This window comes from Centropristis striata, chromosome 10, assembly GCF_030273125.1.
Source record: "Centropristis striata isolate RG_2023a ecotype Rhode Island chromosome 10, C.striata_1.0, whole genome shotgun sequence".
Classification (NCBI taxonomy): Eukaryota; Metazoa; Chordata; class Actinopteri; order Perciformes; family Serranidae; genus Centropristis; species Centropristis striata.
In genome coordinates, this window is record NC_081526.1 from 15,674,054 (window position 1) to 15,688,332 (window position 14,279).

The following is a 14,279-nucleotide window of genomic DNA, read 5'->3' on the forward strand; positions in this document are numbered from 1 at the left end:
TGTGTGTAACAAAGTGGTTGTGAAGACATGCTGGTGTATTTGTGCATCTAGAAACATTAAGCATTTCTGTGTGCAGGTGTTCCCAAGAGCAGGCGTGGGGAGGTCTGGCTGCTCCTTTCCCATCAGCAGCGGCTGCGTCACAGGCTGCCCCAGCGTCAGCAGGCCCCGGACACGCCCTACCACGACCTGCTCAAGCAGCTCACTGCACAGCAGCACTCTATTCTGGTGGATCTAGGTGTGCACATGTTTTTTTAAAATGGGTCCCCTCAGTCACAGAGAAGAAAGAAATGTCATGGATTTTGACTGCTATACTGTTACATAATGTACACAAATAATTCCAATGATTTACCATTTTCCAGTTTTTCACATATACAGTAATCAGTCAAAAGTTTAGACACACCTTCTCATTCAGTGTTTTTCTTTATTCTTTTTTTTATTTTCTACATTGTAGATTAATATTAAGACATAAAGAACTGCAATGGAACACATATTGAATTATGTAGTAAACAAAAAAGTGTTAAACAAACCAGAATATGTTTTATATTTTAGATTCTTCAAAGTAGTCACCCTTTGTCATGGTGATTTATACATATATATATTTCTTTTCTTTTTTTTTCTCGATATTACAAGGTTTGCCATGATACGATTTCTTGTGCTTGTGCTTGATATTAAACGATATGACTCAACAATATGAAATGAGTTTAAATTATATCAACTCAAAGTGACTACAATATGATTTGCCAATTTTTACTGAACTCTTCCAGACATTTAGATGGAAAACAATCCATTCTTTTAAGAGAGGGGAGATTAAATTTCCTTCTTTTCTTCTTTTCTTGGCTGCTTGCCACTATCTGCCTGGTACTGGTTTAGTCACTAACACGATTTGAATGTTAAGGAAGGACGTGTGCTTGGATGGAAATGGTGATGCAGACTTGCCATTGGAATTTTTTTGTTCCTTTTTAAAGGTGATGATGTATTGTTTTTTCGCTCGGCATTGATGATATTGGATTGTTGATCATTGAATCGATATAGTAATACAGATCGATGGAGTCCTATTCATGGGCAAAAAAAATAAATTAGACAAATTCTGACTAATGCTTCATATCACATTGGAAGCTATGCACATTTTCTACATTTTTACATGATTATCTCTGTCTCCCTGCTCAGGCCGGACCTTCCCCACCCACCAGTACTTCTCAGCCCAGCTGGGTGCAGGGCAGCTTTCCCTCTACAACCTGCTGAAAGCTTATTCTCTGCTGGATACAGAGGTACATCCTGTAATCCTTTCTTTCCCCCACAGTGCATGAATTTTATGACATTGGTAGTACTTATTTTGTGCTCTTTTTTTGTCATTACACAGGTTGGCTACTGCCAGGGTATCAGCTTTGTAGCTGGAGTGCTGCTGCTGCACATGAGTGAAGAACAGGCTTTCGACATGCTCAAATTCTTCATGTACGACCTCGGCATCCGGCAGCAGTTCAGACCTGACATGGTCTCTCTGCAGGTCAGGACATGAATGAGTGGATGGAGCACTAGAACATGTGGTCACATGGTTAAGGATTTACAAAGCTGAATCTGGTCAAATCTTTGAACCTCCTCTTTTTTAGCTTTATGTATCTTTAGAAAATTAGAAAAAAGACTTCAGCTAGCTTTTATTTCAGAATGGACAGCACTGTATGTGTATGTGTGTACTGATGGAGTAGACCAACAGAACATAACATATGTCTGTTTCTTAGCCTATTTGCTTTTTGTGGCTGTTAATAAAACTTTAGGGCCTGTTTCTATCTGCTGATTTTGACAAAGAACCATTCATAAATTAAAAATGTCCAACTGTAAAAGTAGTAATGTAAAGTAGAGTGATTAATAGCACATTAGTTATTTTCACATTTTTATCATCATTATTACTAATAACCTGACATTTATGCCAAAAAACTATGTATTTCATGATTTTATTGTTAGAAACCAAGCAAATTAATGTAAAATCAGACATAATGCCTGAATGGAAAAATCCTTTGTTTCATAACCTCTACAACAATTCTTCAGCAAGATTGGCAGTCGAATTAAGCTTTGTGGTACTATTTTAGCCACAGAATTTTTAACATTTTGTCAAAAGGCCAAAGTACAACTTTTACCTTGCTAATAAATAAGGTGGTGTTTTCTTGAACTTACTCTGAACATTAAAGCTAAGATTTCTTTTGGTGTCCCCCACCGGTAGTAGCAGAAAAGACATCAATCTCCGCCAATAGAGCATTAAGTTCTTACAAGGTTGTCTTAATTTCTCTGTTGATAATAAGTTAGCAGCATACTTTAACCATTTTAGTTTGTATAATGTACACTACAGGCCAAAAGTTTGGAAGCAACTTCAATTTTCTGTTCACATTGGCTTTCTTAAAAACCACTATGGGTTCTTTGGATTTTTGGATGTGTTTACTGCATGATCATATTTTACGTTTATTGAATTGAACCTTTTCCCTCAATTTACCTTTAGGTATACATTGATGTTACCAGACCGTTGCTGAATAAATGTTAACAAAAGAAAAAAAGGGCTTAGTTTTAGGGTTAAGAAGATTTGGAAGAGTCACAACTTCAGTGCAAAAGTAAAAAAACTAATCACAGCTTGCATTATTCACTTTAGCTATTTGGCTTTTTAGAGTTTGGATACAAAAACCCCAATAAAACGCAACTGTGTTCATATCTCTGACAAACAGAAATCAGCTGAGTAAAGAAACAAGAATACAGATGTATACATTAAGGAAAGAAGGATACACAAAGTCTAAACAATAAAAACCCAAAGAGCTGATAATTGTAGTAAAAATGTGTTCTAATAAGTGACTCTTTGTATTATAATCACGTTTATTTAGTTACTTAGTTTCTTAAGATTAGTTACTTTTTTTGTCCAAATTTGATCTTGCTTCCAAACTTTTGTCCTGTAGTATTTAAATGAAAATATAGAAAAATAACCACATACAAATCTACACATAGTGGCTTTAAATTTAAATGTTATAAAAACATAGAGTACTTTTCTTACTTATTATACAGAGTGGGTGACAACAACAAGCTCACTGCACTTAAACATTCATGTTTTAGTTTTCATCTGCCGGCTCTCAAAGGCCTTGTGTGGGTTAGTGTTAGCAACAGCAAACATTAGTCAAATGTCTCCACCTCTTATTCAAACCACACCTGCATGCCTGCTCTGTTAGCTTCTGTTAAACATCAGCTGACCTCACCGGGCTGTAAGCATCAGCAGACACCGTCGTGGTAATGTTTAATCTACGGCAGGTAACCATTTAGCAAAGTCCTCTTGGTTCTCTTAGTTCTGCTCTTTAAGACTAATCCAAAGGTTGCAAAGCAAAGAGGAATGTGTGTCGTTTTCTCTGTGCAGTGGTTCAGGACGAGGAGGTAAAGGTACGACTTGTCTTCTTTGTAACGGTCAGGAAACTGTAATAGTGATAACAGTCTAATTTTAGCCTGAGCTAACTTCTGCTTCTCTTTTCTGTGTGCTGTGCATTTCACTGCAACACTTGACAGGATCACTGTAACACATTGTTGGAGAGTTAGCAGAGCTCATCAAATGATTGGCCTTGATACATGTCTGAGCAAGTCTGTAAAACAACACCGCTCGGGTAAATGTTCATTTGCCAGCTAATAATTCTCAGATTGCTGTGTGTTACCAGCAGATCCTGATATACCAGTTTGTTCTGGCACAGCATGTAATGTCCTGTGTGTTTATTATCTTTTTGATGTGTCTGTTTATGCCCGTGCACGCTGTCTCTTGTTGTCCCAGGTTCAGATGTACCAGCTCTCCAGACTGCTGCACGACTACCACCGCGAGTTGTACAATCACTTGGAGGAGCACGAGATCTGCCCGAGCCTCTACGCAGCGCCCTGGTTCCTCACTCTCTTCGCCTCACAGTTCCCCCTCAACTTTGTGTCCCGCATCTTTGGTATATTTTTAGACTAATGGCTTCTGTGTTTGCTCGCCAGAACAATGCTATTTTTAAAAGAGGATGACTTTTAAATAGCCTTGTAATAGTTAACAGTTAAAAGAAAAGTGTGGTAAACGTGTGTTTTTATTGCTGTCTGTTTGTTTCCCTGCAGATTTTGTGTTTGTCCAAGGGACTGAGGTGATCTTTAAAGTGGCTCTCTGTCTGCTGAGCAGCCATGAGGGGGAGATAGTGGAGTGTGACAGCTTTGAGAGCATTGTGGACTATCTGAAAACTACACTTCCTGCTCTCACTCTGACACAGATGGAGCAGACCATTTCAAAGGTACAGAGTGGGAAGTTGAAATAGTACTGTATGAATAACAGTCGCATGTTTCAGGATAAATAAGCAAAATTATTTCAACTTAGAATAGAATAGAATAGCCTTTATTGTCACAGAATACAATGAAATCAGTGCACAGAAATATATTTTAAAAAGAAGCTAAAACGAGATAAATAAGGCACATAAAGACACATGAAACGTAAACATAAAAGAAAAAGGGTAAGGAAGGACACAGTCCTGGTAAACATTTAAAGTGCAGTGTAGAAAATAATCGAAGTAACAGTCTGACGTAATATTTGTGCATTAGTAGCTACTTATTGTAAATTATACAAACTGACTACTTGTACATAACAACATGAAACTTCTACTGTTAATTATTTAAATCGAGTCAGTTATTTTTGTTTTGTAAGTTTCCTGAATGTTATGTTTTAATATGCAATTGAGACATTATTTTATTAAATATGTGCTATAAGAATAGATTATCCAGAGAAGAGATCTGATCATTGGATAAAACCAGGTTCAATATTCTTGTTTTGGGGAATTTTGGATGCCTCGATATATCACTCCTCCATAAATCAGAAAATACTGTCAACCATCATAAAAATCAATTTTGCCATAAATAAAATGTTCTATAAATCAGGCTATGAAAGATATATGAACAGATCTTCAGAATATAGATAGGGATGAAACAGGAAAGTTTGGTACATCAAAGTGCCACTGAAGTGAAGATTCCTGGCTAAAAGTTTGAGAAAACAACCTTTAAAAATATGTATTGCAAACTACTTGATATCATTTTGACACTTATATTTAAATTGAGTCAGGTTTTTTTTGTATTACAAGTTTCTGGAAATGTGATGTTTAAATACCTAAATGAGGCATTATCTAATGCTAACTTTTGGTGAATTTAGGAGAAATCTGCAGATTCAAATAGTGTGTAAAGATTTTGGGTTATCTTTGCTCCCATCACATGTCTTCTTCAGACTAGTGGAAAGAAAATATGTTATGGAAGCAAAAAAAAAACAAACTCTCAGTGCACCAGTGCATGAAAAAGTGATGTTTTTGCCTGTAGGGTCTCACCTTAAAGATCCAGCATTCATGCATACCATAATGCAGACCTGGTCTCAATACAACTACATGTTTAAACTAGAAAGTTACTCTGAGACATCCACCAAAACCATGCCCTGTCCCGCAATGTGAAAAATTGAAAAATTTTCTATATCCACCCCGTTACTCTGATTTTTTGATTTAGCATTTAATGCTCTTCTTCGACCCATGCTACACCTTTCAAACAGGTTTCGTAGAAATCTGGACTATAGTTTTTCCAAAATCCTGCTGAAAAAACACATAAAACAAAAACAAAACACAACATCTTTGGTAGATTATAAAGGATAATAAAGGTAATAAAGGATTAGATACGTCAGGGAAGGAAAGGGGAAAAAACAATCAAATACATTTTAAAAAGTGACATTTTTATTTTCAGATTCACTGCAAAGAAACTTTACCAATAGCAATGTTATGTCGTGTATTTATAGCACTTAGAATAATTGCTTTTGTTGTGTGCAGTTAAGATAACACCTAACAATTCTCTGTTACAGTATGTCTTCAGTGACGGTCTTAAAAAACAGATTTTGAATGAGTTATTACAACAAAACCTTTTTGAAAAAGTAGACATTAAGTTGCTACTTTTTGAGGATCTGACTGTGTGCAAGTATTATCCAGCAAATAAACAGTCCAGGATAAGGTTGGCTGTATTGTTTCCCAATCCCATTTGTTCCTCCTGAAGATGTAAATCTTTTTTAAATCACTGACTTATTCTTCAATCTCTCTTTACAGACTAATTCTGCTGAACCTTGAAGTTTTTATACCACAATGACTTGTTGTTGGCATCTGTCTCACTGTTTAAACTGTTGTTTGCCAGGTGATGGAGATGGACATTTCCAAGCAGCTGCATGCGTACGAGGTGGAGTACCATGTCCTGCAGGACGAGCTGTTGGATTCAGGGCCGCTGCCTGACGACTCCGACCGGCTTGACAAGCTAGAAAAGACGAATGTGCAGTTGAAGAAACAGAACATGGACCTGCTGGAAAAACTTCAGGTAAAGAAGAGAAGAATCACTCTCCTCTGTTATCTTTTTCATCCATGCCATGGGAATAATTTTGGGGACACAAATGCAAATATTAGATATATAATTTAAAAGGATATCAATTATTGTAATGTTTGATCATTGATGGAATTTATTTGTTATTGTGGTAGGTATTTAAGTCATTTATCAGGTTAAAACTCCTTCTTTTGATGGACTGATTAACAGCTCACATATCTGTTTAGAGATCCACACTGATAGTGCCTCAGCCTGCCCATAGATGGCACTAAAACACAAGTTAAAAACTCAGTGAAAACGATGGCAAGACAAAGGGATATAACACTGTATTTTCTCCAAATGCTCTTAACATTTTGATAAGTAGTTTTGAATCTGTGCAGCAGCTCTGCTGGTAAAGTCACACCTGATGGTCCTCGTATTAACAAGGGTCAAAAAGGTACTGAGCTACTCTCATATCTGATGCAACAAAGAACAAATAGAGGACTCTTAAGAGACTTATGGTGTTGGATAACTGTTACCTCAACATTAAACAAGTGAATTACATAAAGCCTGGATTCTGTATGAATTACTATCATATTTGATGGCGCTTTTGTTGAGATTTTGGTGCAAAGTCATACTTGTGGCGACTTCTTGTGGAGTTTTTGTAGCTTCTTTGCTTTCTGTTTATCCTCTGTTCGAGTGTGTGTCTTTGCTGTGTGCCCTGTATTTACTTTGGGACAATGTCTGTGTCCTCCAGGCTGCACGGCAGAAAATTCAGACACTGGAGACGAGCGTAGAGAACTTCCTTTCTCGGGAGAGCAAAATGAAGCACATGATTCGCTCTCTGGAGCAGGAGAGGGCAGCTTACCAGAAGACCATTGAACGCATGCGCTCATGCCTTCCCCCTGACGCCCTGACAGATGTGGAGATGACCCAGATCAAAACAGGACCCAACGGGAAAGCCAAAACTGCAGCCAAGAAGCCCTGATGGCAACCAGGGGGCTGGCTGCTCTGGGCAGACACACAGGCAGAGACTGAAGTGAACAAATGGAGACTGCTTTAGTGGAAGGCTGCTGAGCTCCATGGCTATTGTTGTGCTGCTGCATAGGAGAAGCAGTCGTTTTGTAAATGTGTGTTGTCTGGAGATGTTCAGACAGTATGGGAAAATATCTACGTGGTTATTTGTCAGCATATGATAAAGCAGTGGGAGGATGGTTTCAGTTATATTAGCAAACAGACTGTTCCATCAGTGCATCAAAGCTGCTGTTCTGTCTCATCTGTTTCACTGCCAGTTTGAAGGTGAGATCTAGATGCACAACATCCTTCCTTATTTAGATCTTTTTGGTAATCACAGGGGAATTTTCTAATTGACATAAGTGAGAAATGTGTCTGCCTTTGCAAATCCTTTTTGATCACTGCCTTGATGTTTTTACTACCAGTCTACGTAGCACCACGGAAGCAGTGAATGGAAGTTGCCTGTTGGCAGACAATCATTTGGACCTCAGGTTCAACTTATAGCCATTACCAGTGTGTATGATCTTGAGGTTGATGCCCTATTGTGTTTTTTTTGCGCGTGTGTCAGTAACGGAAGCTCTGCCTCAGACTTATCACATTGCTTTGTCATTAATTTGTATTCACTTTGTGAATGTACTTTCCCTCCAAAGATCACAGTGATAACATTCTGTTTTCAAAGACATCTGAGGGCAACTCTGCCATATTAGGCTTTAAATTTCAGCAGACATATATGGTAACTCATCCCTAAGCACTGCACCACTGCCTTCACGTGAGAGATGTTTTAGTACGTGCACTTGCTACTTTAAAGGAGGAAGTGTTTCTTCCAAAGCTCAGGCAGGATGTGAGGTCGTCTGCCTTCTCAGTTTCCTGTGTGACTGACCGCGGTGTCGCCTCGTTTTAGCACCACGTTCAGACACCGAGGCAGAGTTCACGCACCCAAAGAGGCCCTGAAAAACAGACTTAAGATTGAGGAGTGATCTGAATGTACAGCTTCTGTGCGAGTCGGTGTGACATTTTTGTTTTTGTCACGCTGAGGTTTGACAAAGCTAGCAACAGCCTGCTTCTTCTCATAGTTCCTGAAACTGGGAGCTACAAGCAGTAAGTGCTAAGATTTCAAGACAACAAATATCTGCAGTTGCATTTCTTTTGGTCACAAGGCCAATTTTATGTACGCAGTGAAGTGTTTCTGTAAGTAGAGAGGCTGTGCAGTTTCCTTTTGAGTGGGGACAAGTCTTTCCTCATACTGGGCAATGTACACAGCATATGTACACACTTGCATACAAATAAGCTGTGCAGTGAACTGTCTGACTGCACGGGCAGACAGTTCAAATGAGTTCAAAGAGTGTCCCTGGCTCTCTCCTCTGTTTTGTTTTATTCCACCTCCGTGTCTGACTCACCATCGCCAGTTGTGATTGAAAGCAAAACAATCCTGGGCTCGACACCGCTTTCATAAAACACCCTTACATTAAAACCAAGGTGATGTCTATCACAAGAAAAGTACTTACTCACAGTGTCTATAAGTCTTCCTGTCCTTGGTTACATGTTGAGGTGACACATTTTTTTGTCTGTTTCAGTGTAAAGTTTTATCTCAAACTTTAGTCCAAGCAGACATATCCTTTGGCATACAATGCAATGTGTTTTTTTTTTTTTTTGCATAAACCCAAAGCACTTGCTTGCTTCTGCTAAGTTCCAGGAGATGCAGCTTTACACATAAAGTTCGATAGGTTGATAAATCCGTCCTGACGTTCTCTGTCATGGTGAAATGTTCTTGTGAAAATTGAGGTGACGCTGTAAAGCATTGCACCAAACTTCTCATAAATAATAGAGAAATATTCACCTCTGAACGGCAGGGGTTCTCCAACAGTTCAGAGAGCGAAACATATCACCAACTCATTCTGAAATCTGTCAAAGGATACGTAGGATACAGTCCTACAGAGCTTTCCTGTCTCTTTTTGTTTTTTTTGCTCATACAGTATTTGTGCATCATAAAAAAATTGATAATTGAAGATGCGGTTGCTTTTCGAAAATGAATGAATGAGAAATTAATTTTGATCCAAAATGCTGTGATGTATTATATGTTTGTTTTTTTGTCACTATACCTTTTCAGCTTTCTTTAGGTTTAGACAAAAGCTTGAAAAGAAACCAAATACTGGCGGTAAAAACTTGACACTTAAGAAAATAAGACCATTGGCAGACTTGTTTACTCATCATTCTCATCTTATTCCTTTGTGCCAAAAATAAATAATGGCCTTTATTCTCTATTAATTGGAGATATGAGACCATTCTGTCAATATCTAATGTTAAGCACATCATTGTGGTCAGGAAAGGCTCTTTACTATTTTACATCAGGTGCTCCAAGTTCTGACTACTAAATAGTGCTTGCATCACTGTGTTGTAAGGAAGACAACAATAGACGGATTGTTTTTCTGTCAACATGAGGGCTACACAGAAACAAAGACACTGTCATGAATTCTTCAATAAACTTCACCTTGCCTTGTTTTCTGTCTACTCATGTCTGAATGTCTTTCCTGCTCAGTAAGCTCTCATAAAGAAATCATGTTCCTTTCCTGCTCTAAAGGTAGCACTTCAAGTGTAGGACGTAGCCTCAAGCTGAAATGGTCTCTGTGTGTAGACGCATTATTGCGTAAAAAGGCCAAGGTAGGTACAGTTTTAGAGAGTCTATTTAAAGGCATTTTTCAAGAGTTGTACTTTTGTTAACGCCTTGGGCTAAGAGAACTACAGGTCTCAAGTGGGAAAAAAATCAACTGTGAAACCGTTCCTTTACAAAGTATCTAAAAAGTGCAACCGAGTGTACATTTCTGAATTAGCCATTATGTACTGATCGAGTTGAATATTCCCCACATGGTTGATTTTGGATGAAAGAAATACAGCAAAATGAAGTTATTTAATGAAATCTCATTCATGCATATTAAGGACTACCAGCCTGTACTTCAGTATTGTGTTATGAATGAATGTTGTTTTTTTTTGGCATATATAGCTGAAAGTAATAGATAAACAGTTGAAATAACGCTAAAAGTACTGGATACTGGATGATTAAAAATGATGGCAAAAGCGTAATGGACAAATAGTTCGCTAAAATTAAAAATAGCCTATTGGAATGGCATGGATGTAAAACAAAACTGGACAGTGTGCTGGTGATTCACCTTGCAGCAATGTTTTTCAAGTGGCACTCGCGGTATTGCAACAACAAAAAATCCCCCTGCCATGTTTGAAATCTCAAACTGCAAAAAATTTCAAACTTTCCTCCAGCCAAGATTAAAAGCAATTTTAAAAATCTATGATGTCATCACAATGCAAAGTCTAAAGGCAGGGCAGGCCTTGTGGGCGGGGCCAGCGGGAGAAGCATGCCATATTCACTGAACTGCATAAAGTGGAAGTAAACTTGGAAGCTAAAAAACTTTATTATTGTAAGCACCAGGTGAGTGATTCCTACTGGCCTGAACAGGTGCCATCTTTGGCTATCCAGTTATTATAATACATCCAATGGTGAAAAAGCTAAATAGCCTAATGGATAAGAGTGGCGAGTAGTGGACAAACGGTTGAAATAGCTAGCTAATGTAACAAGTAGTTAGCTTATGTTAAAAGTGGTGAAAAGCGTATTATCACCTAATTAATACATAGTGGGGGGAAAAGTAGAAGGTACTGGATAAACAGTTGAAATAGTTAGAGAAAAATTACAAGCAGTTTATTGGATAAATAGTAAAAAACCTAAAAGTAGCCTAATTGATACATGGCTGCAGCTAGCAAACTGTCGTGAATAAACAGGTGAAATATCAAAAAGCATAAAAGTGTAAAGCAAATTTTCTAAAACAGTTAATAATAAGTGGTGAAGCTGTTGAAATAGTTGGCTAACATTAATGTATAAACAGTGTTTAAGCTAAAAGTAATGCATTCATTGTTTATAGTTGTAGCTTGAGTAACTAACGGCTTCAGCAGCACATCAGATAAAAAGGTTGGGAAGTGCTGATGCCTTCTTAGCCCTTTGTTTAATCTGTTGTCTATGAATATGAAACACAGAGACTCCAGCAAAGGCTCCATCAGCCAAGGAGTGGCTTTGAAAGATAGCAGCCATAAGACCAGTCATTGTTTTCCTAGGAGGGTCTTACCCAGAAAGGTCTGTTGAGTGTTGCTCTGATCAGCCTCTGCCAAGCCTGGAGCTCGTCACACATACAGTAAGACACACAAATGACCGCCAACCAGGAGCCTATCGCACACTAAACAAAAGGGGCCACATTCCTTGTGTATTCCCACACGAGGACACATCCTGCAGCAGGGGGAAGAGTGGGATACTGGGAGTCTGCTGGGAATTGGCTGAGAACGACACTTCCTCTGCCGAAGGTCTTATCAGCTCTGTTTGTGTTTTGTTCTCTCTCTCCGTCTTCACTGTCTTCATCTTTTGAATCCATCTCTACCTCCCACTCTGCTCTGGGCTCTCGTCATCCCTCCCATTGGAACTGTGAGGCTTGATCTGAAGCTTTGGTATAATATTTACTGTATTGTGAAGCTTACAGAAGACAATGTAGCAATGCAGATGTCCAGACAGGTATTACATTGAGTGACAGACTGAGAACAAAAAATGACAAGTTTCAGTACTCATAATGAAAAAAATGCTTGACACTCACTGTTCTCAAGCAGCTCCCTATATATATTTGTGTGTGTGTGTGTGTGTGTGTGTGTGTGTGTGTGTGTGTGTGTGTCTTATGGGCATTAGACCACAGCCTTAGCAGAAAGGGAAGAATGAGCTGACAGTGTAAGCTGGTTGCTGGAGTGAAGGGGTAGAAGAGGGAGCGTGGAGGAGGGAGAAGGGAGAAGGTTAGAAAGGGTCCTCCTGCCTTATATGGGAATTCATACTGCTCCTCTTGTGGCGCAGACTAAAAGCTGGAGTTGTTTCAGTAGAAAATACTGGGCTGTGCTGTCAGTAAAAAAGTATAGCAGGTCATGGGATATCTATGCAACAGCTCAACTTTTACTTTAGAGCATGGTTATCTGCAAGTACGATCAATAATGTGGTTCGAAGGGGAAAAAAACATTACACAACAGCAGAAATACATCAGTGCTGTACTGTGAATGGGCTCATCTGAGCAGCACCAGGCTTGTTGTTGCAGAGTTACTGAATTTGGAGGATGGAGATAACACTGTTGGGGGGAAGGTTTGGAGGGGGAGAGGGAAACAGCTGGAGGGGTGGGGGAGAGACTCAGGTGGGCTCAGTCTAGTCCAGAGAGAGGAGTTGGCTCCCCAGAGAGCAGGAACACACACTCACAGACACATTCCACTGTGTCTCGTAGTTTAGCTATGCCTTGATTCCTCTCCCCATCTTTCCCCCCTATCCCCCTACTTTGCGGATACATCGACTGCTGCAGCCTTTTCAAAGCTCCATGTGTCTTCTTTCTCTAAAGCTCTGAAATAAACTCTTCACTGCAGCAGCCTTGGATCCCAATCAGCTATCCACACTGCGTAGACACACACACGCGCGCGCGCACACACACACACTGGCATGCACGCAGACACACAGCACCACCACACTGACATGTTTTAGTTAGCACGGTGACAGATTTGCTTCCTACAGAGTGCCTTTTCTCCCTGTACCTGTCATGGATGTAGCTGCCAGAGGGGCTCATGGTAAATGGCCAGAGCCAGGAAAGGCAGAAGGAATAGGGAATTTGGCAATAATGAACCCATGGAAGAAACACAGAACTAAAGACACACAAACACACACTCCTCCAATTCCCATGTCTAGTCAAGTCCATTCCTTTGGTTCCCTCTACCGAGAGCAGGTAGATCCACGAACACTGCCTGGAGAATCTTCTGATTAATGGCACGCCTGTCATGTCTAAACCCTCTTCATCTTTTTCCTGACGAGAGCCACTCTTCCTCTCCTACCCCCCCAGCGGTCTGGCAGACACACTACTCAAAATCCCCCGGGGCCAGCTGCAGCACATGCTGGGGAGTATCGCCCGGCTTACCTGATCCCATGCTTCATTCATCTGTGTAGCCTCCGGAGGCCTGGAAAACACACTCGGTATCCACAGATGCACACACAAATGGGGATAACAAATATATATGTTTGTACACACTCATGCACTTTAAAACGCCACAGACGCGCTCCCCAAACTCCTCTATTCCCTCTGGCCTTTATGCTTCATTACTGTACTCACAGACATCTTGGGGCATAGTGGGTGCACAAAAACTGACACTTTTAAAAACAAGGCCATAAAAGAGGTGAGGCTCAAACACCGTGAGTAACAAGAGGATCTTATTGAGGCCATTTTCCACCTGGAGATCCCCGACAAATGTGACTGAAGTCCCAGGTGATCAGAGCAGAGTCTTTGCGCCTGAGACCCCTCTAATCACATTATCCACTGGCTCTGCCTGGCCCACATCACCTCAGCAATGATTAAGACAAACACAGGCGAGAGAGGAGGAGAAAGAGACAGCGAGAGACACAAAGAGAGTGCTGGCAGGCTGGAAGGAGGGGGTGGTCAGACAGACAAGGAGTGAGTCAGACAGGCAGATTTCCTCCTACATGTAGGTCTGTCCAATAAAAGTGCAAATAATATGGAAAGATCAAGTCCAGTAGAGACAGTCTTTGAGCTGACTTTATCTGTTTGTGTGTTCAGGGTTAAGCCCTGCAAGACCTGGCTGTATGATATCAGCGATAAGGGACTCTGGGTGTGAGGTGAGGCAGGAGAAGTTCTTCTGACATCATGCAATGTGTGTATGCACAGCCCTTCCACGGGGCCACTAAGGGCACAAACACAAAGATGAGGTGGTGGGCCGAGCCTGCGTGTGTGTGTGTGTGACTCAGTGCGCTCTGGACACTTCCTGACGTCAGCCTCTGGAAACTCGATGAAAGCAAAGTGATTTGTCCAAGCAGAGGCTCCTTGAGGTTTAAGTGTCCGCCA

General features: G+C 40.1%; 1 protein-coding gene across 5 annotated transcripts in view; it reads left to right on the top strand.

Annotated features, from left to right (window-relative positions):
- The window catches only part of tbc1d4 (TBC1 domain family, member 4), a 34,353-nt gene extending 24,498 nt beyond the window's left edge, over window positions 1–9,855 (top strand). For 3 of the 5 annotated variants that reach the window (XM_059342869.1, XM_059342871.1, XM_059342870.1), the window contains 7 exons: window positions 77–235; window positions 1,168–1,268; window positions 1,361–1,504; window positions 3,785–3,944; window positions 4,099–4,268; window positions 6,184–6,360; window positions 7,100–9,855. In XM_059342869.1, the coding sequence (XP_059198852.1) occupies window positions 77–235; window positions 1,168–1,268; window positions 1,361–1,504; window positions 3,785–3,944; window positions 4,099–4,268; window positions 6,184–6,360; window positions 7,100–7,330 (1,142 nt within the window). In that variant the 3' untranslated portion in view covers window positions 7,331–9,855. Of the gene's footprint in view, window positions 1–76; window positions 236–1,167; window positions 1,269–1,360; window positions 1,505–2,670; window positions 3,406–3,612; window positions 3,624–3,784; window positions 3,945–4,098; window positions 4,269–6,183; window positions 6,361–7,099 lie in introns of those variants that run through there. The other 2 variants (XM_059342872.1, XM_059342873.1) reach the window with 2 other exon arrangements.
- The last annotated feature ends 4,424 nt before the right edge of the window (window positions 9,856–14,279 follow it).